The sequence below is a fragment of the Dendrobates tinctorius genome, unplaced genomic scaffold (genome assembly GCF_039654945.1).
Source record: "Dendrobates tinctorius isolate UK_male_01 unplaced genomic scaffold, ASM3965494v1 ptg000062l, whole genome shotgun sequence".
Taxonomy (NCBI): domain Eukaryota; kingdom Metazoa; phylum Chordata; class Amphibia; order Anura; family Dendrobatidae; genus Dendrobates; species Dendrobates tinctorius.
Window position 1 is genome coordinate 10,592,210 of NW_027361730.1, and position 27,150 is coordinate 10,619,359.

The window sequence follows — 27,150 nt, forward strand, 5'->3', positions numbered from 1 at the left end:
CTACACCTCTTGCGGAATCTAGGGCTGCATGAAGCATGTAGTCTGCTACCACTGCTATCTGGACCGCTTGGTCCGAGAGCTCGGGATTTGAAGCTTGAAGACCCTCCTGTAGTTTTTTGGCCCAAGCCAGGATGGCCTTGGCCGCCCAAACTGAAGCAAACGCAGGGCCCAGAGAAGCGCCTGCCGCTTCGAAAATAGAACGAGCCATGCGTTCTACTTGCCGGTCTGCTGCGTCCCTGAGGGTTGAGCTATCTGGCAGAGAGAGTAAGGTCTGCGCTGCTAGCCTAGAAACCGGGGGTCCACTTCAGGTGGATCTGTCCATTGTTTGGTGTCTGTCTGTGGGAAGGGGTACTTCGCTTCCAAATATTTGCGATTAGCAAATTTTTTCTCAGGCTGCGCAAACTATTTGGTAAGTATTTTCTCAAACTCATGGTGATTAGGGAAGACCTTAGGTGGTTTCTGAACACTTTCGAAGCAAATCCTATGTTCTGGGACTTCCAGGGCCGACTCTGGAATTTTTAGCACCCGATGAATGGCAGAGATTATGTCCTCAATTAGCGCTGTATTGCTAGGGGGAGAAGGTACCACGGACCTCTCCGTTTCCTTATCTGAGTCGGAGTCACAGATGCCCTCCGAATCCTGAGCCTCGCTAAGGTGATCCCTGGAGGGCGACCTGGGGCGGGGGTCTTCTGTGGTGGGGGATCTCTGTGGTAAATTGCACTGTCTGTCTGTGACAGGGGACTGCCTAGGAGACCTGGAATGACGCTGTCTCTCCCTGGGGGGGGACGACCTTGTGCTATAGGACGACTCAGGTGATCGAGACCTGTGGATCCGCTTACGTCTGTGAGAGTCGGAAGCAGCATGTTCCTGAGACAAGCTGTCCGTTTGCTGTGTAACGTCCATAGCCGGGGCCCGACTCTGCAGAGCTTGCAGCAATGTGGCAGTTAGGTTGTCTATGGACTGTGTCATAGACTGACATCTGAGTTGCCCATTCCGGCGTGGCCTCTGACACTGAAGCGTCAGTAGGGACTCCCTGGGGTTCTGACCCAGAGTTCTGGATGCAGTCCCGGCTGTGCGGATACGTGCTGCCACTAGGGAGCGTGGCTTGCAGGCTGTGCAGAATGCATAGAAACATTCCTGCCTGGTTCTCTTCCTTGAGCCCGGCAGAGTGCACAGAGGCTGGCTATCATGGATCGTACAGGGGTGGCTACGCAGAGGGAACCCACAGAGAGCCTTCTAGGAAGTATGGATTCACAGCTGAGTAATGAGAACCCAGCTGTGAGCTTACCCCACCGATGTGCCCCTAGGTCCAGCGCAGACAGATCCCAGTTCTGTGCCCCCCGGAGACCGCTGTGATGCTCCTTTGAGGAGAGGGAGGAGGGGGCGGAGAGCTGAAAAGGTGTGCCTCCTTGCGACACTAAGCAAAAACTGGAGAAGGCTGACGCCGTCCAGGGGTGTATACTGCAGAGGAGGAGCCAAAGTTAATCTTTTTCAGATTATGCATAGTGTCGCCTCCTAGTGGACAGCAGCATAACACCCATGGTTCTGTGTCCCCCAATGAGGTGACAGAGTAATCACTTTTATTTTTAAAGGGAGCACATCACATTTGAAAATCACTGAGAGAAAATACCCAAAAGTGACACCATTCTAAGAACTGCACCTCTCAAGGTGCTCAAAACCAAAATTCAACAACTTTATTAACCCTTCAAGGGAGGCATGATAACATGGAAAATGGGCCAACTAGTCTGGGGAACTAACGCCCCATCGACTACTCAAAGCCCTCATTAGCATAGGAAAAACAGAGGTTATAAATGTTGTTTTAAAGAATTTATTTAACTGAATCATGTTATACAGAGCTGGCTAGGGAGGGAGTTTAATTATACATAGGTGACTACTGCTGAATTGGATGGCACAGGGATCTGACAGGTTCACTTTAAACAGTTTGAGAGTTACTACTTAAACCCATTGTCAGACTGTTACAATTTGGCATGTGCTACGACAATTGTGTAATGGGATGCTATAAAAATAATATATCTAATAAAAAAAATATTGTGTGTATATATTATTTTATATACACACACACCTATTCCATGTATAGTTTACTACAATTTTAAAGGGTAACCGCACTTCAAGAAACTTTCCAGAACAAGGTGTCTTTTGTACATGAGGAATAACATTACATCTGGTCATAATATGACGTGTATCCTGCATTTTTACCAGTTTTCCTCCTCTGCAGACTTTTTTATTTTGCAGTCAATTCTGAGATCTTGCGAAGAAACTATATATTATGACGTCTGCCATTTAGAGATAAGCACATTGATTAATTCTGGCTCTTCATTCCCATTTTAGCGCACAGAAATAAGGAGAAAAATGTACAGCAGTACTGAGCTGTCTGGATATGAATTTACAGCTTCTAACGTCATAAAATAAAAGAACATTTTACAGATAGTGCTGATGTAAAGCAGACATGAAGTATAAGTTATTTATTAACTATTTTGTGTGGTATAACTGGATTAAAGGGATAATCATTGAAAGTTTGAAAATTTCAATTTTTTAGAAATGTCAAATTTCTGATGTTTTTATAAATAAACGCAAAACATATTGATCTAAATTTACCATTATCACAAAATATGATGTCACAAAAAATAATCTCAAAATCATTGAGATACGTCGGAACATTCCAGAGTTATTGCCACATAAATTGACATGACAGATTTGAAAAAATTGGCCTGATCACCAAGGAGTTAAATCCTTAGCCTAATTTCATACTTTAAATCATAGAAATCAGCTATAGAATAAATGAAGCATTTTCTGGGAAATCCTTACTTCCATTATTTAGTAACTTGAAAAGAGCTGAGCCAAAAATTACATTAAGAAAATGCACTTACGTAGTAGCTCTAGCACCTTCACGTCGGGAGGCAAGTCCTTCTGCAAGTAGCGATTCTGCAATGTTCTCGCCCGATGTATCTAAAAACACCACATTATAAAAGGTCAAAAACAGTAACATATTTGGATGCTATCAATCACTGCTGGATATTCAATTCGCTCAAAAGCCAATCAGTAAAATAACATCATGTTTATCACATATTAACAAACACAAATTTGGGAGGAAAAAAAAACAAACTATTCCATCATAATTTCCCAACTCTCAATTCAACCGACACATGTACACATTTACTGTATTTGACCAAATGACGATATCAGTCTGGTATCGAAACATGTAGTCAGAATGTCTTGTCATTGAAAAGAACCTACCGTATATACTCGAGTATAAGCCGACCCGAGTATAAGCCGACCCCCATAATTTTGCCACAAAAAAACTGGGAGAACTTATTGACTCGAGTATAAGCCTAGGGTGGGAAATGCTCCATAGATTATTCCCCCATATGGTGTCCCCAGAAGAAGCTCCATAGATTATTCCCCCATATGCTGCCCCCATAAGAAGCTCCATAGATTGTTCCCCCATATGCTGACCCCAGAAGAAGCTCCAGATTATTCCCCCATATGCTGACCCCAGAAGAAGCTCCAGATTATTCCCCCATATGCTGCCCCCAGAAGCTCCATAGATTGTTCCCCCATATGCTGACCCCAGAAGAAGCTCCAGATTATTCCCCCATATGCTGACCCCAGTAGAAGCTCCATAGATTGTTCCCCCATATGCTTACCCCAGAAGAAGCTCCAGATTATTCCCCCATATGCTGCCCCATAAGAAGCTCCATAGATTGTTACCCATATGCTGACCCCATGCTGCTGCTGCATGTAAAAATAAAAAAAAGACATACTCACCTCTCCGTCGCTGGGTGTCAGGTGCCGGTGTCACTGCTGGCACCTGAGATACTCATGTGTCCTGCATCCATGGCTGCTCACCGCTAGCTGCCACGTCATCAGTCAGTGACGTTCAGACTGCAGGAGGCGCGGCGCGCACTAACCACGTCACTGCGCCCTCTGCTGTCTGAAGTCACTGACCGATGACAGACAGCAGCAAGCAGCCATGGACGCAGGACAGGTGAGTATCATAATACCAAAAGAGAAACAACGAAGGAACAAATAGATCCAAGAATGATTTTATTAATACAAAACACCTATTAAAAAGCATATCATAATAGCACAATTCAACACAATAAGACATACAATACATGGAGGGTGGTGAATACCTAACCCTAATCAGTTACATATAGCTGTGACTAACTGAAAACTGTAAAAGGCCACATATCCCAAACCGTTAGGCAGTCATTAATATATATATGGAACAATGCTCCTACCATATGTCACAAAGCTGGAGCATCATCCCTGATTTGGACCAACAACAGTTCCGTTAACACAACGATCTAATCGCTGGCTCACTATTTCAAAAATGCATGTGTCAATAAATAGATGATAGCATAATAAGTGGCTATCTAATATAGTCAGAGCCAATAAATAATCAGTATATAGCCCATTTACCTGCAATCATATTGCCGTCTGGTGAGCTGGATAGATGGCCTGTAACGCACCCCGACGCGCGTTTCACCGCCTCTGCAGTTTCATCAGGAGGTAGGTAAGCATGGGATCTCAATCCTTTAAATACCCCCACTAATGTCTCCAATCACTGGCAGCTGTGTTCGGCGCGTCCCCGCCATGTTGTGACGCTGCGAGGCGGGCGGCGCTCAGGACGCACGTCACACGGCAGCACAATCCGGTCATGTGACCGGGTATGTTGCCGGGCAACGCAACGCCCACAAGAGCGCCGGCCACCACACCGCAGCACAGCGCATGCGCGGTACACGCTCGAGCCTACAATGCTGGAGAATGTGGGTTGTACATCTATATATAATAAAGTTACTTCCACATGAGTACTAATTGCCTAATACCCTATTTAATAGTCATCAGGTAACAAAAGACAAAAGAAGGGGGGTTACCATGAACATTCCAAATATGCAGAGAAATGTTAATTAGTAGAAGGGCCAAAAATAATGAGCTATACTTACCCGTCCTGACGCTGTGTCTTGAGCGCCCAGCTTCTCCGCGCTCTCTCTTCCTGCCTTCAGCAGTCATGTGGTACCGCCCATTAAAACTCATGAATATGCGCATATTCATGAGTTTTAATGAGCGGCACCACGTGACCGCTGAAGGCAGGAAGAGAGAGCACGGGGAGAAGCTGGGGGCTCAAGACACAGCGTCAGGACGGGTAAGTATGACCTGACACCCCCGCCCCCCCTCCCCCTCTGACCCCCTTTGTATATGACTCAAATATAAGACGAGAGGGGGACTTTCAGCCCAATTTTTTGGGCTGAAAATCTCGGCTTATATTCGAGTATATACGGTAACTAAAGTTTATAAGCCAAGTTTTTCAGTATTTTTTTTGTGCTGAAAACGCTCCCCTTGGCTTATACACGAGTCATTGTTCCAGAAAATGTCAGCGGAGGGGGAGAGGCGGAGCAGCGGGTCACAGGAGGCAGGAGCCGGCTGCTGCGGCTAAAGCGGCTAAAGAGAAATGAATTTTCACAGAACTGGTAGTGAATATTCATTTCTCTTATAGCGCGCACAGTGTCAGAAGCAGTCGCCGACTTCCTGCAGCTGCCAGGCCATCACGTGTGCCCGCTCATTAAGGTAATGAGCCATAGGCGTGGAGAGAGGTGAATATTCATTACCTTAATGAGCGGGGACACGTGATCGCTTGGCTGCAGGAGCTGCTGGCACTGGAACACAATGCTGCGAGGATGTGCAGGGAAGGCAAGTAGGATTTTTTGGGGGTTTTTTTAAGCTTTTATCATGGGGGCCATACATACGAGGATAGGGATGAGGAGCCATGCATACAAGGATGGGGATAAGGAGCCATGCATACAAGGATGGGGGAAAAGAGCCATGCATACAAGGATGGGGATGAGGAGCCATGTATACAAGGATAGGGATGAGGGGCCATGCAGACCAGGATGGGGATAAGGAGCCATGCATACAAGGATGGGGATAAGGAGCCATGCATACAAGGATGGGGATAAGGAGCCATGCATACAAGGATTGGGGAAAATAGCCATGCATAAAAGGATGGGGATAAGGAGCCATGCATACAAGGATGGGGATAAGGAGTCATATATACAAGGATAGGGATGAGGAGCCATGCAGACCAGGATAGGGATAAGGAGCCATGCATACAAGGACAAAATGTTATTATAAAGTGCATTAAACTATGTGCAGAAAACCATTCCATCATTAATGATATATGAGGGACATTGACATATCTCCCACATGAATTAATGACATGCAAAAAGGGGCATGATTAAATGTATGTACATAGCAAATGCTTAGGCATGATTATGATGAAATGTAATCTCCGTCTACACCGACACGCGTTTTGCTTAGGCTTTACCAAGTACTTTGATAAAGCATAAAAAAAGAAAAAAAAAAAAAACACACACACACACAATATGCCTATGTCCAATCTCAGAGGTAACTACATATGCTACAATTATATTTCTACTAGTAGTATAGAAGTTTTGCGCTATATTAAAGAATGTTTACACTAAAAAAAAGAAAAAGTATGAGCCTTTATATATTTAAGGGAAACAAGCATTAGGAACACACATAGCTAAACTTCACAAAATTAAAATTTAATAATAAACATTAGAAAACATACCTTTGCCCAAATACACCGTTCCATAGTATCTTTCTTCATTAATCTTGTGATCCACGGTGAAGCAGACTTCTTTACCAATAAGCTTTCGCCTCAGGAACTCTCGAGCTGGAAAGGCCCAAGGCTGAAAAGGATTCCAGACGTTAGAACTATAGACATCACTGCATATTATTATACCATTAAATGTAACAGCCCCAAGTTGATGGATGCAGCACATCTAGTTGCAAAGTGTTTTACTTTTTATGCTTAGTCCCTTGTGGGCATTCATATTTTACTAGAGTCTCTAATATTAAAGAGACCCTGCAACCACAAAAATGCAGTCCAATCTGAAGGCCCCATGTCAGAGTGAGCAGATTGATATGTAGTCTTGTGAGTAAAGATTCAGTATGACCCCTTTTTTAATTATTTAATCCTCTGCTCTTTCTGGGATTTTCAGTCCAGTGGGAGGTCCTATCAGTGACTGACATCTACCTCTTTATGCCCACGCACACAAGAAAGCGGTCAGTCACTGACTGTACCATTCACTGGACAGAAAACTCCAGCAAGAACAGAAAAATTATTAAAACACAAGTTATACTGAATCTTTTCTCACAAGACTACATATCAATCACACTCAGCTCTCCTGCTCTATAATATGGGGTCAGCAGATTGGACTGCAATTTCGTGGTGACAGGTTCCTTTAAAATTTTCAGTTAAAGGGGTTTTCCCAAAAATAAAGTGGTCATGTTAAAATAAAATGTCCCTGTGCTGTGATAATGTTATGTCTGTATATTCTCTTTTGTTTCCTTCCCTGCCCAGGAGCTGTGGTATGATCAGACCATGCATGGTCAGACACGGCCATTACACAGTACACAGCAGGGGCACATGTATAAGATTATCTCAGCACAGGGACATTCTATTAAACACATCCAATTGTGGAAATTATTATTATTCAAAAGATCTATTAATTAAAATGATGATTAAAATTAACTTTGTGGTAAAATCCCTTTAAGGCTGTGTTCACACACAGCGTTTTTTACCGTGGTTTTCACTATAAAACCGCTAAAAATAAGCTTCCCAGTCATTTCTATGCATTTTGCACTTTTTGTGCACATTGATGCGTTTTTTACTGCGAAAAAAACGCATTGCGGTAACAAAACGCAGCATGCTCATTAATTTTGCGGATTTTTCCGCGGTTTTGGCCTCTTCCAAGCGGTTTGAAACCGCTGCGGAAAAAAACGCATCAAAACCGCACAAAAACCGCCGTGGAAAAATAGGTGCGGTTTCTGGGAAGGGATTCAGGTTTTTGAGCAGAAATTTTCTGAAACGTGTGCATTTAGCCTAAGGCTCTAAAGTTGGGTTGTGTTCAGTCAATGGCCATGTTGCACTTGCAAAAATGCTTTTCTTCTGCATGAACACGCAATAGCAATTATCTCTAGTCGTCACATTTGCTTAGCTTGATGAGTTTTCCTTTCAAATGCATTTTAAGTGCATAAACATTGGGATTCTTCACTTAAAAATGCAACTGTGTTTTTTCAAAGTGTATTTTCAGGTCCTGGTAAAAGTAGCTGGGGAAACTGAGCTTGGAAATTCTGTTCAACAGAGTCTTTAAAGGGTTTTCCAGTCTAAAAGGGAAATCTGCAATCACTGTATGGGACTTACAAATTGTGACAGTTTGCGATGTGCACACTGATGATTCTCCTTTGTCATATAACCACGTGCATACGGTACTTGCATACACCGATTTGCACACTTGAAGTCACATGCAGCCAAGTCGCACAAGTGTGAAAATCGCAAACGTACGTAGAGCCACTATGCTGCACCAGGACACTCAACAGCAAAAGCAACCCATGGGGTTCCTCTCTCTGTGGCCACTGTTCAGCAATACATTTGGACCTCTACCTTTACAGATTCAAATAGCCAAAGGAAATACAAGATCGCTCATCACCTATTATGTAACATCAGTTATATATTTCACGACATTCCTCAGTCATTTAATCTATATTGAGATGAGTCAACTTAAGGTCCATATTCTTGAACTTATTAACGATACGGACGCTGCAAAAAAAATTAAAAAGGAGATTTTTGTGTACTCACCGTAAAATCTTTCTCTTAGCCTCTAATTGGGGGACACAGAACCATGGGTGTTATGCTGTCCACTAGAAGGTGACACTATGCATAAATTTGAAAAAGATTAACTTTGGCTTCTCCTCTGCAGTATACACCCCTGGACGGCATCAGCCTTCTCCAGTTTTGTGCAAAAGCATAAGGAGGAACGCAACAAATAATAACCATGCCTGTAAGAAGGCTACTATGTACGAGCTCAAAGAACAATATGAGAACTCAACCGCAAACAACGGCCCGCAAGGGCAACAGGGTGGGAGCTGTGTCCCCCAATTAGAGGCTAAGAGAAAGAGATTTTACGGTGAGTACACAAAAATCTCCTTTACTCTGTCGCCTCATTGGGGGACACAGAACCATGGGACGTCCCAAAGCAGTCCCTGGGTGGGAAGCAATGGATGAATATTGTGCTAGCAGGTCCCTAAACTTGGAGCACTGCCGCCTGCAGAACCCTTCTACCCAGGCTCGCATCTGCTGAGGACTGAGTATGAACACTGTAGTGTTTCGTAAACGTGTGTAGGCTAGTCCAAGCGGCCGCCTTACACGCTTGTTGTGCCGAAGCCTGGTGCCGAATGGCCCAGGATGCCCTTACTGCCCGCGTAGAGTGCGCCGTGATACCAGACAGAAGAGGGGAATTGTTAAGTCGGTAAGCCTCTTGTATGGTGGACTTGATCCACCTGGCAAGGGTAGCTTTGGAAGCCGGCAGTCCCTTGCAAACGCCCACTGGAAGAAGGAAAAGGGAATCAAACTTCCGGAAGGGTGCAGTCCTAGACACGTATATACGCAATGCCCTGACGAGGTCAAGCGTATGCAGAGCCTTATCCACTCTATGAACCGGAACCGGGCAAAGGGATGGCACTGAAATTTCTTCATTGAGGTGGAAGATGGACACAACCTTCGGAAGGAAGGATGGTATTGTACGGAGAACCACCTTGCTCTGGTGAAAAGCTAGGAAAGGCCGTCTGCAGGAGAGTGCTGACAATTCAGACACCCTGCTCAGCGACCAGAAAAGCCACTTTCTGTGACAGGATGCGGAGTGGGACTTCCTTAAGGGGTTCGAAAGGTGGTGCCTGTAATGCTGTCAGGACCAGGTTGAGATCCCACATTTCCAGTGGGCGTCTGTAGGGGGGAACTAATCGGGAAACTCCCTGGAGAAAAGTCCTTACTTGCGGCTTGTTAGCAATACGCCTTTGGAAAAGCACTGAAAGCGCTGACATCTGGCTCTTAAGCGAGCCTAGGGATAGCACGGCGTCCAGGCCCGATTGAAGAAAACCCAGCACCTTCGGGAGGGAATAAGGGAGTGGGACCTGTCCACGGGATTCGCACCAGGTAAAGAAAGCTCTCCAGGTACGATAATAAATCTTGGCGGAGGCTGGCTTTCTTGCTCTGATCATGGTTGTGATCTGGTGAGAGCCCTGCTTGGGTTAGAACCCAGGTTTCAAGGGCCACGCCGTCAAATTGAGAGCCCCTGAGTTCAGATGGTAGAATGGACCTTGTGACAGAAGGTCGTGACGGTTGGGGAGACGCCAGGGGGCGTCTGCTGTAAGTTGCACGACGTCGGCATACCATGTACGTCTGGGCCAGTCCGGAAGCGATCAGAATGGTTGGAACTCCCTCTTGTTTGATCTTCCTCACGACTCTGGAGATCAGGAGGATGGGTGGAAAAATGTACAGAAGCTGGAACTGGGTCCAGTCCTGCACCAGGGCATCCGCTCCGAGCGACCACGGGTCGCGTGTACTGGCCATGAAATTGGAGACCTTGGCATTGAAATGGGATGCCATTAGGTCCACGTCCGGGGTCCCCCAGCGATGGCAGATCTGGTGAAAAATTTCGGGATGGAGAGACCACTCCCCCGCGTCCATTCCTTGTCTGCTGAGAAAGTCGGCTTCCCAGTTGTCCACACCCGGAATGTGGACCGCTGAGAGTACCGACCTCGTCTCTTCCGCCCAGTGGAGGATATGTGCCACTTCTCTCATCGCCTGGGCACTGCGGGTCCCGCCTTGGTGATTCACATATGCCACCGCCGTGGCATTGTCTGACTGTATCCTTATGTGAGAGGCTGGCAGCAAGCGATGAAAGGCTCTCAGTGCCAGGAAGATGGCCCGAATTTCCAGAATATTGATGGGCAAAGTCATTTCTGATGGTGACCACTTGCCTTGTGCCCTGTGCTGTAGGTGCACCGCACCCCAACCTGTCAGACTTGCATCGGTGGTCAGGACCTTCCAATGACCTGAGAAAAGATTTTCCTCTTGCAAGCGAAGTTGACTTGAGCCACCAGTGTAGGGACCTCCTGGTTGATGATGTCAACCGGAATTCCCTGTCGAGGGAGAAGGGATTCCTGTCCCAAGACTTGAGGATGGCAAGTTGAAGAGGCCTGAGGTGAAACTGGGCAAATGGTACCGCCTCCATTGCTACTGCCATCCTGCCGAGGACTCTCATGGCAAACCGGAGGGATCGAGGATTGCGGAGGAGTATGCGAACTCCCAGACGGAGAGCCAGTGTCTTGTCCCTGGGTAGGAGCACCAGACCCCTGGAAGTGTTGAATAGCATCCCCAGGAAGGTCAGGGCCTGACTCGGGGTAGTCGATGACTTTTGTAGGTTGACTAATCAGCCCAGGCGACTCAGAGAGTCGATTGTGATTGAGACACTGTCCTCGCAGTCCTTGAAGGTGGAAGCCTTGATGAGAAGGTTGTCCAGGTATGAAACGACTACAATGCCTCTGGAGTGTAGAACGTCCATGGTAGCTGCCATGACCTTGGTAAACGTTCTTGGAGCCGTGGCACGCCCGAACAGGAGAGCCACGAACTGGTAGTGGTCCTGGTTGATCGCGAACCTGAAAAACCGTTGATGGGCGGAAGCAACTGGTATTTGCAGGTATGCGTCTTGTATATCTATGGAAGTGAGATATTCTCCCTGCTCCATGGACGCAATGATGGACCGAAGGGACTCCATGCGAAAATGACGGACCCGTACATATTTGTTGAGCTGTTTCAGGTCTAGCATGGGCCGGACGCTGCCTCCTTTCTTGGGGACTACGAATAGATTGGAGTAGAACCCTCGGAAGCGTTCGTTCACGGGAACCGGTACTACGACTCCTGCTTGAAGGCGAGAGGAGACCGCTTGGTGGAAAGCACGAGCCTTGTCTGGTGGTGTTGGAGGAATAGAAAGGAAGAACCGGTTCGGTGGAGCGGAAGTGAACTCTATCTTGTATCCGGAAGACACTATTTCCCTGACCCACCTGTCTTCTGTAATAGGCAGCCAGACTTGCTGGAAGAGTAAAAGTCGGCCGCCTACTGGTGGGGTGTCTTCCGGAGTTCGTGAGTCATGATGAAGCGAAGTTCTGAGGTTTTCCTCCTTTGGGTTTCGCTTGGCCTGCTTTCGACTGCCAGGTCCTGTCCGGCCTCTGCACCGCCCATGGGTTGTCCCTGCGTGGAGAGCGGTTACGATATTGTGCTGGTCGCGAGACGGACCAGCCCGAAGAATTCCGAAAGGATTGGAATCGTGTTTGGTTACGCCGCTTGAACGTGCGTTTAGGTTTCAGCTGAGGGAGAGAGGTACTCTTACCCCCAGTGGCGTTGGATATCATTGTGTCCAACTTTTCACCAAAAAGTCGTCCACTAAGGTACGGGAGATGCGTGAGGGATTTTTTTTGAGGCCGCATCCGCTTTCCATTCCCGCAGCCAGAGGATACGCCGGATCGTGATGGCGTTTGCTGCTATCCTTGCTACACCTCTTGCAGAGTCCAGGGCTGCATGAAGCAAGTAATCTGCTACAACTGCTATTTGAACCGCTTGGTCCGAAAGCCCGGGATTTGAAGTTTGAAGACCCTCTTGCAATGCTTTGGCCCAAGCCAGAATGGCCTTGGCCGCCCAAACTGAAGCGATCGCGGGGGCTAGGGAGGCCCCTGCCGCTTTGAAAACTGAACGGCCATGCGTTCTACCTGCCGGTCTGCTGCGTCCCTGAGGGTTGAGCTATCTGGAAGTGAGAGTAGGGTCTGTGCTGCTAGCCTAGAGACTGGGGGGTCCACTTCGGGTGGGTCTGTCCACCCCTTGGTGTCCTTCTCTGGGAAGGGGTACCTCGCTTCCAAATGTTTGCGATTGGCAAATTTCTTCTCAGGCTGCTAGAACTGTTTAGTAAGCATCATCTGAAACTCCGGGTGATTAGGGAAGACCTTAGGTGGTTTCAGGACACTTTCAAAGCAAATTTTGTGTTCTGGGGCTTCCGGGGTTGGATCAGAAGTTTCCAGCACCCGGTGGATGGAAGAGACTATGTCCTCAACTAGCGCTGTAGTGCTAGAGGGACAAGGTACAGCAGACCTCTCCGTTTTGTTGTCTGAGTCGGAGTCACAGATGCCTTCCGAATCCTGCGTGTCACTAAGGCGTTCCCTGGTGGGCAAAGTGGAGTGGAGGTCTGCTGTGGTCGGAGAGCGCTGTGGGGATCTGCGTTGCCTGTCTCTGGTAGGGGACGGTCTAGGTGACCTGGAATCACGGTGTCTCTCCCTGGAGGGAGATGACCGTGTGCTATGGGATGAGGCAGATGACCGCGACCTGTGGGTTCGCTTACGTCTGAGAGTGTCGGAAACGGCATGTTCCCGAGACAAGCTATCCTTTTGCTGGGTAACGTTCATAGCCGAGACATGCCCCTGCAGAGCCTGCGGCAGTGTGGAGGTTAGATTATTTATGGACTGTGTCATAGACTGCGACATCTGAGCAGCCCATTCCGGCGTAGTAGCCGACGCTGAAGCATTGGTAGGGGCTTCCTGGGGTTCTGACCCAGTGTTTTGGATGCAATCCCGGCAATGTGGGTACTTGCTACCACTGGGGAGAGCGGTTTTGCAGGCTGTGCAGAATGCATAAAAACAGTCCTGCCTGGTTCTCTTTCTCGAGCCCGGCAGAGTGCAGAGAGGCTGGCTATCAGGGAAAAAATCTTTAGGTGTGCCTCCTATGCGACACTAAGCAAAAACTGGAGAAGGCTGACGCCGTCCAGGGGTGTATACTGCAGAGGAGGAGCCAAAGTTAATCTTTTTCAGATTATGCACAGTGTCGCCTCCTAGTGGACAGCAGCATAACACCCATGGTTCTGTGTCCCCCAATGAGGTGACAGAGTAAAAAAAAAAAAAAAAAAAAAAAAGTAACACCATATTCCGAGATATTTTCATAAATTTTCATCAACGCAATCCTGAAAGTTTATACATACGGCGTATATACAGGATTAATCTAGGCCTACCAGGAGTGTTAGGCTATGCTCACATGTAGTTTTTGGTGCTGCGGATTTGGAAAAATCCGCAGGTAAATTCTCAGGTCAAAAGACCTGCAGTTTCCCTGCAGATTAGCCTGCGGTTTAGCCCTGCGGTTTCACACCTCTACAATGGAGCAGATGTGAAACTGCTGCAGATTCCGCACAAAGAATTGACATGCTGCGGATTTGAACCCGCAGCAAATCCGCAGCATGTGCACAGCGTTTTTCAGTTTACCATTGAAAACAATGGTACTGTACAACGCAGCTAAATCTGCTGCGGATCCTCAGCAGAATCCGCAACGTGTGCACATGGCTTTAGGATGTCAATAAACTGCTCCCGAGGCAAAATGGAGAATCCTCCTAAAAACAGTGTCACCTGCTGGCTTGAATACATAAATGCTATAAATCTTTTCTTGAATAATCGCTTAGGCTGGTTTCACACTTGTGTTTTTTTGCGCATACGTTTTTTTGTTTTTTTTTTACTATATTTAACATGGGTGCATATTGTCATGCGTTTTTTGTAGTGTGCTTTTTGGTGTGTCCGACCTGTCGCAAAAAAAAAAAGCATGCGCACGAAATTCACCCAAAAACACATTAAAGTCTATGGGAGCGCTGACGTGCGCATTATCATGCGCACATCAGCGTTTAAAAACGCATGCTTTTTTTGTTAAAACCATGCGCAATAAAAAAGAAAATGCATTAAAAACGCATGATGCGCTTTTTATGCGCGTTTGCGCTGCGCAAGCAGCGCAAAAAAACGCAAGTGTGAAAGTAGCCTTACTTTACAATTCTTTAATATCAACACACGAATTTTAATGTACTTATCTGGATATAAATTTTATTTTCTTTTTATGACAGATCTCCTTTGGATAGATGATCTCAAAATATCATCCGATATCAGCTATTCTGGATCATTTGTAACGATACGGCACTCAAAATGTAACAATATACTATTGATCATTTGCAGTGCCATGCCTGCATATATATTAAATATATGCCAGGCATTGTATAATCCATTTTTGCTTGAAGGGACTCAGAAAGCACAGGATGACTGTTCAAACTAACTACAGGCGCTCGGTGCTTCACATTGGAGCCAATCATTTATATCCACTTTCCCACCCACCTGCTTGGTTTCTCTCAAATCCCCCTTCTTTTATGGACAGCTCTGACTTCATAGGACAAGAGAAGTGTGGGAAAGATGAAAACCAAGAAGGTAAGGTGTATATAAATGTTTGGCTCCGCCATGAAGCACCGAGTGCCTGTACTTGCTTTGAACAGTCATTCTGTGCTGACACGGTCACTTTAAAATGCAAGTGCAATACTAATTTTGATATCATGCTGTATGTTTTAACACTACTCCGGTGGGATTTTTTTTATTGCAACCACTGCCAGCAGTCATCTTCATATTTTATTGGCGCTGCTCCAGTCGGTCCTCTGTAGGTTGTGACCTGTCCGATAGCCTAGCAAACACTGCAGCAATCTGGAAGTCAAAATGCCATGTGAAAGCCAGAACGAGGCTTTCATTGAGAGCTTGTGACCGATGCCTCTGACTTCCTTCCTGTCATTCAGACACTGCAATAGCAAGAAGAGCCGGGAAACACTGAAGACTAGTGATGAGCGAGCGCGCTCACATGCTGTCTTCAGCGTGGTCAAAAAATATGTTTGAGTGCCCGCGGCTGCATGTCTCACAGCTGTTTGACAGTCACAATGCATACAGGGATTGCCTGTTTATTAGACTTGACCATATTATTAGAGCACATCGAAGTCACTTGGTTAGCACCCGAGCACGTTTGCTCATTACCACTGAAGACTATGATAGCTTGGCAAAGATATTAAAGTCAGGAAACTAAGAATAATTGCGTCACGTCATCGCTGAAATTGAAAAAACAAAACATGCTGAGGGAAGCTTTAATTAAGACGGATTACATGTATTTATCGAATGATTCTTATAATCTAAATGGATTCCATAGTTTACATCAACAAAAAACCCTGTTTTGTTATCTTTTTACTAGCACTTGTTGTTTACTGTTACTTTTTTACAACGGAGTATTTTTATACGTTTCTCATACTGTTTTTTCTGGGTTTCAGTCTTTTGGTGGTGTGAACACTGTCCTACAGACTTATTCACTGTGTGCACGGCCCATGTATATATATTTAATTGGTTTCTTGTTTTTGCAAGACTAGGGAGGTCTCCACCCCTCCCTTGTTGGCCATGCACATATAAGACATCTTCCACAGCGTGTCCACATCAGGCATTACCTTTCTGAATCCTGCTCATTTAGGTACCATACACATGGTGAGGTTTTTAAATACGTCGGTTAGGGACTGCTGATATGGGTATACCGTTACATTTGGTAGAGTGGCTTATGTTTTTTTTTTTTTTTTTGCAAAAAATGTATACTATCAACCAAACACCCTGTTTTGGTATCTTTTTACTAGCACTTGCTGTTTACTGTTACATTTTTTTTTTTAACAACAGAATATTTTTTATATGTTTGTTTTACGGTTTTTCTGTGTTTCAGTCATTTGGTAGAGTTAACACTGTCCTACAGACTTGTTCACTGTGTGCATAGCCCATGTGTTTATATTCTGATATCATACTGTGTATTAAATTTAATGCAGATATTTACTATCATATTTGATATAGTCTGTCCTTATGTTCACTTTTTTTTTTTTATCTGCCCTTGTTCTTCATTAAAATTATATTTATTCCTTTCATGGCTCTTAATATGATATATAATTACGCATATAATGCACTTTATGCATACATGATATATATCACGCATTTCTTTTATACCTCGAATGCCAATATAACTTATTTACAAATGTACTTATTTTTTATGCCATGTTCAGTTCCCTTCATAAAGATTATTATGCCTTTAAAAGCTGCTGGTCGGATGCACTTCACACACGCCGTTTTCTTCCTGGCACATCCTTTATGGTCTCTGGCAGATCCGGTGATGCGTCTGACTACGTAAATTCCAGTCATATGCATTCACAGGGTATTCAGGACCAGGTCGTCACCAGGGTTCTTGTTCCTTCTTTCGGGTGTGGATGGTGTAGTATTAGGAACATAATCATGTCATTATGTAATGGCTCCCTGTATTGACTGGCATTTTACTGCTTGCTACTTCTTGTTTACTTTGGATATATGCCTTAAAAGGAACCTGTCACCAGACATACTGCTATTAACCTACAGATATGAGGTTAAGCTGCAGGTTAATAGCGTTATGCTGTAACCGAACACCCGGCCCTGACGGACACTGGCTCTGCATTGACGCTCAGCTGTTGTCAGGGAAGGGTGGCACGTTTAAAGCAGGCATTGACTGAACCCGCAGCACCCCTGTCTCCATGATGGAAACTGAATGCTGGCAAGAATAAAAGATAATTTTCTCCCCGCTGCATTCGGCTGCGTGCAGGCGCCAGACAGCATAACGCTATTAATCTACAGATTAACCACATCTGCAGGTTAATCACGTTATTTCTGGTGACAGGTTCCTTTAAATTCTCTACATCTGTTTAATTTGCTCAAAAAGCATAGACTATTTATGTCTGATTATCTCATTATTATATTAAAATGGTGATCTATACATATCATTTATTTATTGATCATGTATTTTGATTAGTTCATGTCATGAGTCTTTTCTTTAACATGATCATGTTCTTGTAAATTCATTGATCTGATATGTTTTGTATATGTATGCAGCCCCACTAAGATTACTATTTACTATACCAGATCCTATATTTCTAAAAACACTGTTCACCCATTACACTTTATCAATTATGTTATCATAATTCATTTACCAACGAAATTACAAATCTTTTATAATCTGGTCTATTTCTCCACTATTTATGTGGTTTTGTATAGATTTCTTTGGAGATGCCTTAATTTTTTTGCATAGTTGTCATCTTTGGTATTCTAAACTAAACAAAGTTGCCCGGATAAAAATGATGGTAGTCTTAGAAAAGATTGAAAATAATTGTCCATAAATATTAAACCAAGGTGTGTCCTGTACTTAGCGTCATAAGAGTCTCCAAACTTGTAATCAGTCTGTCACAAGGGTGAAGAGTAGTCACTGTGCAGTTTGGCATCATGGTACATACCACACTGGAAATGAACCAAAGAAAACTAAAGTTGACGTGGCAGATTGGAAAGAAAATTATAGATAAACATGGTAGAGGTAAAAACTAAAGAATATCTTCAAACACTTTGATGTTTCTGTTACGTGCAACTGTAGTATTATTCACACGTGTAAGGTCTATAGGACTTCAGCCAATCACCATGGATGTGGTCACAAGGGGAAAAATTGGGTAGTATTTTTAATCTCTTTAATTTGTCAAATAGCCCAGAAAGACTACTAAAGATATGAGGTAAGTTTCAAGGGCAAAAGTACATCATGTTCAGATAACACTATCCGCTGTCTTGGTCAAACTAGATTTTATGGAAGATGAACAGAGATGAAGAGCACTGTGGAAAACAAATCCTAAGATTAATGAGTCAAAATGCATACTGACAAAGCTTCAGGATAATCATCCTTAAGGCTGGTATCACATTGGTGTTTGTGCACGCAGCATTTGATCCACATGTGTCATGCGTACATATATTTAACATGGCGTACGCAGGGACATGCATTCGCATGCTTTTGCGTACTCATGCGTCATTTTGTGGTGTGCGGTAGTGTCCATTGTTAACACTGGGTATGCAGGACATGCGGATGCGTCGTTTTGACACGGTCGGCAGGCGCGTCAAAACAACGCATCCGCAGGCCCTGCGTACCCAATGTTACAGATCGGTACACAGAACGCATGCAGAAGTAGGCGGGAGAAGTGCGGAAGCGGGTGGAGCTTCAGGGAGGAAGTACGCAGCCGCCCACAAAGCCCCAGTACGCAAGTGTGAACCCAGCCTAACCATGACAGCCATCACGGCTTCTTTCTCGCTTCTAGAAAAGTGGAGAGTCTTACAGCATAAATAGTGAAAAAGGTTGGAGTGATCATTCCAAAGATTAGAACTGCAGCCAAAATGTAGAACCTTTCTGATGTTTGCCTCAAACAAATGCAACAGGAATAGTTTATAAATAGTGCAATACAACTAATGACAAATGGTTTCTCATAATTTATTTTGAAATGCCACTTAAGAATCTCTTCATGAAAAGAATCTTCCGTAATTCGTAGATCACCATGTTGCTGTTATGACCTGCTGAAAATACAATACATAACCGGACACCAGCTTCTGGAGGTATTGGAGAAATCTTTGCTCATTCCACATAGACAAAAGGCATCCCGTTCACAATTCTTCGATCAAGAAAGTGGTCCAAAAATGTTGAAGAGCTACTCCAGTTTGTTTTGTTTAAATTTTATCAATGGAGTCACTAATCTAAAAGTGACTGGGCTGGTAGCTAGCATACTAGGTGAAGGGAACGTAGAGTCATGGTGCCACTCCAGCAGTAAAATAAAACAGTGGACGAGGAAAAAAAAATTACACAACAGTATTCAATGTACATAGAGATGCAAAAATTGTTCCTTGAAGTTGAAGAGTTCTAGGAACACTTGTTATAGTACCTGGACATGGCAGAAAGAGAAGACCACCACAAGCTGCCACCAACTTTGTGAGAAGCAGGTGATCAAATAACTTATAGTGACTGCGGAACACTTGCAAGATTTGGCAGCAATACATATGCAAACTGAAACCATTGTATAAGGCATAGAACACTGAAGGTTTCCACAGAAGTGCTCTTAAAGGGGTTGTCCACTACTTTAAAGTAACCCCCCTATGTATCCCCCCCAGGGCCCCTAATGAATTCTGTAAATACCTCACGTTGCCTATACTGCCTGTGAGCAGCGCTATCACTGGCCGCTCACAAGCAGCACGGGACCCCCTGTTGCTTCCGCTGATGTCCCGTCAAAAGTGCTGGCAGCAGTAGCCGGGGGTCCCCCCCATATCACACCCAGCATCCACCATGCACCCATTCTTTGAGAAAGAGCGTGGTGGATGCTGGGTGTGATGGCAGGGGGGGGGGGGGGGGGGGGGTGGTAACCCTGCCCACAACCCAGCGCTGAGTAACGCCTCACTTGTCGTGACGTCAGTGCTGGGTCACGAGCTGCCTGTGGGCGGCGTGGTCCATGGCCGCTCACAGGTATTATGGACAACAAAAGGTATTTACTAAAATCATTAGGGGCTCCGGGGGATACATTGGGGGGTTAATTTAGCCCCTTACCTACAATGGACGTAATATTCCATCAATGTGACCCTGGACCTAATTTCCATGGACGGAATATTACATCATAGCGATCAGCGGCGCCCACGCGGTGAGCGCCGCTGATCGCAGCCGGGTGTCAGTTGATTGTGCCGGGTGTCAGCTGTGATAATGTGTCAGAGGCAGTCACGGACCGCACCCGACACGTTAACCCCTTGCACACAGCGATCAAACACGATCGCGGTGTACCGGGGGTTAAAGGGAAGCATCGTCAGGGAGGGGGCTCCCTCCGTGCTTCCCTGAGACCCCCACAGTAGCGCAATGTGCAGCGCTGCTGTGGGGGGGCTCTTTCCCTGCAGGCCCCCGAATCCAAGATGGCAACGGGGGCCTGCAGGGAGCTGGCTTCCTCAGTGCCTGCAAAGCCTGTGACCGATCACTGATTTGTCACAGGACAGTGATGTCCCACCTGGGACAATGTAAGAAGGAAAAAAAAAATAAATAAAAAAACAATATATTTGGGATTTTTTTATTTTTTTTTTTTAATCAAAAAATGAATTTGATTACACATATTTGGTATCACCGCGTCCGTAACAACCCACCCTATAAGACTGTCCCATTACTTAACCCCTTTAGAAAAAACGAAGCAAAAAATGATTTATTATCATACCACCGAACAAAAAGTGCAATAACTCGATCAAAAAGACGCATATAAACATCCATGGTACCGCTGAAAACGTCATCTTGTCCCGCAAACGAGCCGCCATACAGCATCATCAGCTAAATAAAAAAAAGTTATAGCTCGCAGAATAAAGCGATGCAAAAATTGTTTTATATAAAAAAATTGTTTTCATTGCATAAAAGCGCCAAAGCATAAAAAAACGACCTAAATGAGGAATCGCTGTAACAGTACTGACCCAAAGAATAAAACCGCTTTATCAATTTTACCGCACGCAGAACGGTGTAAACGCACCCCCCAAAAGAAATTCATGAAACGCTGGTTTTTGTTCATTCTGCGTCCCAAAAATCGGAATAAAAAGCGATTAAAAGATGTCACATGCCCAAACATGGCACCAATAAAAACGTCAACTTGTCCCGCAAAAAATAAGACCTCACATGACTCGGTGGGTCAAAATATGGAAAAATTATAGCTCTCAATATGTGGTGATGCAAAAACTATTTTTACCATAAAAAGTTTTTTAGCGTGCGACAGCTGTCAAACATAAAAACCGCCATAAATAGTAAATCAAACCCCCAGTTATCACCCCATAAGTTAGGGAAAAATAATAAAATTAAAAGAAAATGTATTTATTTCCATTTTCCCATTAGGGTTAGGGCTGATATTAGGGTTAGGGGTGTGTTGGGGTTAGGGTTGGAGTTATAATTGGAGGTTTCCACTGTTAGGGCACATCAGGTGCTCTCCAAATGGAACATGGCGTCTGATCTCAATTCCAGCCAATTCTGCGTTGAAAAAGTCAAATGGTGCTCCTTCCCTTCCAAGCTCTGCCATGCCCCAAACAGTGGTTTACCCCCACATATGGGGTATCAGCCTACTCAGGACAAATTGCAAAACAACTTTTGGGGTCCAATTTTTCCTGTTACCCTTGGGAAAATAAAAAAAATGGGGACTAAAAGATCATGTTTGTTTTAAAAAAAAAAAAAATTGTATTTTCACACCCGGTCGTTATAAACTTCTGTGAAGCACTGGGGGGCTCAAAGTGCTCACCACACATATAGATAAGTTCCTTAGGGGGTCTAGTTTCCAAAATGGGGTCACTTGAGGGGGGTTTCCACTGTTTAGGTACATCAGGGGCTCTCCAAAAGCAACATGACACCCGCAGACCATTCCATCAAAGTCTGCATTCCAAAACGTCACTACTTCCCTTCCGAGCCATGACGTGTGCCCATACAGTAGTTTTCTCCCACATATGGGGTATCAGCGTACTCAGCACAAATTGGACAACAACTTTTGGGGTCCAATTTCTCCTGGTACCCTTGGGAAAATTAAAAAATTGGTGACTAAAAGATCATGCTTGTGGAAAAAATATGATTTTTTTATTTTCACGCCCGGGCGTTATAAACTTCTGTGAAGCACTGGGGGGTTCAAAGTGCTCACCACACATCTAGATAAGTTCCTTGGGAGGGGGAGGGGGGGGGGGGGGGGGGAGGTCTAGTTTCCAAAATGGTGTCATTTGTGGGGGGAGGTTTTCACTGTTTTGGTACATCAGGGGCTTTCCAAACGCGACACGGTGTCCGATCTCAATTCCAGCCAAAAAAGTCAAATGGCACTGCTTCCCTTCCGAGCACAAAACCCCCAAAATGCTCACAAACTGAAGGTTTCTGCTCCATGAACAATGGGCCGACATTCCTTAGAAACACTGCCAGAAGCTGGCCTTTTCCTATATATTATACTTACAGCAGTTCATAACAGCACAAAGGTGCGCTACTAATTACTAAAGATGCTTATGATAGTGCTGAATAAGTCTCAGGACACAGTCGGTAAAAGCAACATTGTGTTGAATTTGGAGAAACTTATAATATTGTGCTGGGCAATTTAAAATGGCTGAAAAACCCTAGTTTGCAAAGGGCATGCATCAGTTCAATTACAATTGCACGTATTGTCATGCATTAGCTTCATTGTTGTATGAACAGTCACAAGAAAAAAAAAAAAAAACAAGTTATAATACAGAAAAGTGCTTTTAATTTAGCGTATTTATGAAATTGATAACTGGAATATTATGAACTATATATATATCCATCTTTTATGCCATGTGACAATTGTACACAAACTACTCTACTTTTTTTGGCATATACAAAGAATACTAATCACCCGAGTTGTACTACAACACAGAATGGCAGGCACAGCACTGCATAAGGAATGTGACTCTGGGGCCTCTGACTGTGGAGCCCCTAAGACTACAGCTAATAAAACACGGTCAGTGCCCAATTCACCCCCCCGCCCCTCGCATCACTCCCCTCAGTGATGTACTAATCGGGATGCACTGCTGTCCAATGGTCCTTAAAGGGGTAGGTATCTACGGCCACACTTACAGGTGTTAAATCCAGGTGCCCAGGCCAGCAACTTACTTTTCCCTCCGTCAGTAACTCACTTGGAAGCTTTTGACCCATCCTCCCTCCCACACACATTTCAATGGGGTGTAAATTGCCATACTAACTGCGACAGATGTGCATTAAAAAAAAAAAAAAAAAAAAGGGTATGTATAACTCATCTTTGTTAACAATAAGTCACAGCGGAAGGATGAGGGCAAAGGTTTGTGATCGCTCGTTGGCCAAATCTCCTGTCGATCGTGGATAGGATCTCAGCCATGAGCCTCCCATTACGAAATGTAACTGCCCTTCTCTGCTAAGGCCTGTTTCACACTTCCGTTTTTTCAAATCCGTCAAAATCCGTTGTTTTCCGTAAAAAAACGGATCCGCCATTTTTTGCAGGATCCGTTTTTTTTGTCCCATAGACTTCCATTACGGTTACCGCGGATCCGTCAAAAAAACGGATCCGTTTTTTTAAAAACGGATCCGTTTGCATCAGTTTCCGTCAAAAAAACGGAAACGGATCCGTTTGGCGGACACAAAAACGGAAGTGTGAAACAGGCCTTAGGTAATTAATCTGTGACCGACCTGTTCAACCCATCTAGGTCTGGCTGTGTATTCTTTGCGGGATTGGTGGCAGGTCTCCAGTCTTACCCAAAATTTGCCCCATGTACCATGAAGATCCAGTGTATAGCAGATAATCCTTTAAACTACTGTAGTGTGGCGAATGGTCGCATAGTCGATGGGCAGTATGTCACAGAGATGGCTTGTCTCTGATGTAACCCAAAGTATCTTCTTTAGTGCACATAAGCAGAGAGGTTCGTTTGGTGCACCTGGGACAGAGTTGCGGGTAGGAATGAGAGATGGGCAGGTCTGCCTACCCACATACCTCGCAACTGGGTGTGGCTACAGCCTGCATAATGGAGGCTGTTTGGCATATGGTCTGTGTGTTGGGAAGGAGAAGGCCTCCTGTGGGTGGCTCAAGACAGAGCCTGAATACTGGACACTAACCAAGCCTGTGTGACCACAGGACTGACGGAGCAGAGCCTTGCTATGGACAATGTTACTTTGCCTGGTTTAAGGATACCGCTACATTTAGCGATGCACCAGCGATTCTGACCACGATACGACCCTAGTCAGGATCGCTGGTGCATCGCTAAATGGTCGCTAGTGAGCTGCCAAAAAAGGCAGATCTTGCCAGCGAGATAGTGGCGGTCGTTACTTACCTGTCAGACGCGGCGATGAAGACATCCTCGCGTCGCTCGTCGGCGCCAACAGGAAGCACAGCAGGAAGTGGCCGATGAGAAATGGTCCAGGACGTTCTCGCGCGTTCAGCGAAAACCAGCAGGGGAGCCGTCGAAGGCAAGTATCACAGATAGCGATATCGCTAGAAATATTGCTGCTGCGTCACAAAATCGGTGACGCTTTAGCAATATCGCTAGCGACCTCGCTGTGTGTAACAGGGACTTAAAGGCTGTTTACTTTCTATTTGTGCTTCTGGGGGGGGGTTTATGAAACAATAAACCCACATTAATAAGGAACGGGCCTCCTGTTTCCTCCCATTGCACCCGAATGAGCACAACCCCTACACTACAAACAATGGGATATAGAAGGAGGTATGAAAAATGTCAGAGGAATAGTAAAACTATCAGCTTACATGACAAACTAAACTTTACAGAAGAGCTTTACACCTCCAACCTTTTCATGAAGACTTTCTGCTGTATTATACCGATAGGAGCAGAGTAAATTATAAAGCATATTTAGTCCAATACATCCTTTTAAAAGTATTCAATGCATGGTCATTTACCAAAGCTCCAAAAATGCAGAATGAAGAACAGTTCAAATTACCAAGTGCTCACCATGTTTATAGGATTAGCCAAAGCAGTTTTGCTTCAATACATTGTATGGGCAAAAGCTCATGGGAAAATGAAAAAAAAAAAAAAAAAAAAAAAAAAAAAAAAATAGAAAGGAGCCTAAATTAAGTTCAGTGAGAACAGAAATCTGATTTTGCTAGGCAGAACTTAATACTGACCAGCAGAAAAATACCTGAAGATTCTTCTTAGACTTTAGTTGTTAACAAAAATGATATACATAATCCAATGCCAGTGAAAGTTCTTTAGTGTTTAGACTATACTCCATTCAATTGGAGGTGAGCCACTTACAGATCCCCCCTCTGCCCCTCACCCACCTCTACTGTGTCTTAAAAAGTGATGTTGCCGATATGTGCAGTTTTCAGTCATAGGATTGTTTTTCAAACTCCAATCTGACATGAACAGAGGAAGTGGAAGCCAAGTGTCAAGTTTTATTTTTATTAATCTTTGTGATGTTTTCAGTGTCTAGTAAATATTTATGTAACAAATACACTTTAACAAAAATATTTTAGTTTTAATACTAAAGCACATTAGATAATCTTTATTGTAATATAGCAATTTAAGGAATTAAAGCCACCCTGGTTTTATTTCATAAATGAACAGAAGAGGGCACTATACTCCTAACCAGAGAAATATGACAGTGATCTGGTGATTTTTACTGTAGCTATAAGTTGTAACCAGGGTATAGATAAACTGGAGTTTTTCAGTCTGACTAATACTGTAAACTAAAATTTTGTAAGTCATACCAATTAACACACTACGGTAGTGCTAATGTTTGTCTGTAGACCAGAGCTTTTCCTCTTACTGTTCTCAAAATTGAGGTCCAGGATCCTGTGTTACCAGGCAGTGGCTTCATTAAACCACTAGAGAACAGTTAGAAGATATGAAACTTTGTGGTCCAAGAGAACAACAGTGCACAGCCATAAGTTACCTTGATGTCTTTAACGATTGAGGAAAACCATTTTTTGACAACTGTCATCCTATAGTTCTGCTTAATACCTTGAACGAAGAACACTTTCTTCCAAGAGTATTACTCGTCAAAGGGAACCCATCACCCTTTTTTTCCCAGTGTCTGAACAATTGCTACACCTCCTGTACTGCATTCCACAATGATGCCAAATGTTTCCTGACTGCCCCTATATACTCCCAAAAATACCTCTCGAATGCCTCCAATGCTGTACATAAATTGGATGATCCAGTCCTATGGACATTAATGTTGCAGCATATCTCCCTCCTCTTTGCTGCTAATGGCCAGCCTCAGGATTTGATTTGTGGCTGACAAGTCACTCTGGCTCTTCCCATGTACCAGAATCAGTCATAGGCATGCATGAGCCAGAGATGGTACTGCACAGGGCATCAAAATCATGTGTTTTACATGGAGGATGCAAGAAGAGTCATACACATCAGAGCCAGAGGATGATCATAAGGAGCAGAGAGGAGGCACAGATGCTGCAGCAATGACACCCATTGGACGAGACCACTTGATTTAGATACAGCGTGGGAGCAGTTCAAAAAGGTATTTTTGGGGATATACAGGAGGGGGGGGGGAAATCAAGAAAAATAACTGAAAATACAGGAGCTGTGAATGATTGTGGCATTTGTTCAGACACTAAAAAACTGGCGACAGGTTCCTCTTCACTTATGAAACCAATGAAACTCAAAGCAAAGCAATGTACACAGGGCCTGAAGAAACTGAGTCGGCGGTAGTGCCGGGTATTAAGATGCCAGACTCTGCCACGTTTCTTGCAGGTGTGATCCTGGCCTAGATTTCTAATACTGCACAGACAGATTTATAAAAATTTAGCTGTGTGATGCAGCTATACTAAACTGTTACTAAAGGGCTCCTGCCCTCCAACCACAAAGGCAGCAGGCTGGTGATAAATGTGCTCCTGAAATACAACTTGGAATACAATTTTTTAAATAATCACTGGTGCTACTAACCTAAGCTCCCTGCTTCTAGTATTATATTTACCAGCTGCTGACTGACCAATCACTAGCTCAATTTAAGTCTTTAAGAGTCTTGCTCAGGCTCTCAGACTTACATCAAGTAGTGACTTCTGGATCACCCAGCAGGTCAAAACCTGCACAAGA

At 44.5% G+C, this 27,150-nt stretch overlaps 1 protein-coding gene across 2 annotated transcripts in view; it reads right to left on the reverse strand.

Annotated features, from left to right (window-relative positions):
* SND1 (staphylococcal nuclease and tudor domain containing 1) overlaps positions 1-27,150 on the reverse strand; it is a 956,786-nt gene that overhangs the window by 887,906 nt on the left and 41,730 nt on the right. For both annotated transcript variants that reach the window (XM_073579241.1, XM_073579240.1), the window contains exons 3-4: positions 6,614-6,734; positions 2,889-2,967 (exon numbers count right to left, since the gene is read on the reverse strand). In XM_073579241.1, the coding sequence (XP_073435342.1) occupies positions 2,889-2,967; positions 6,614-6,734 (200 nt within the window). The remainder of the gene's footprint in view (positions 1-2,888; positions 2,968-6,613; positions 6,735-27,150) is intronic.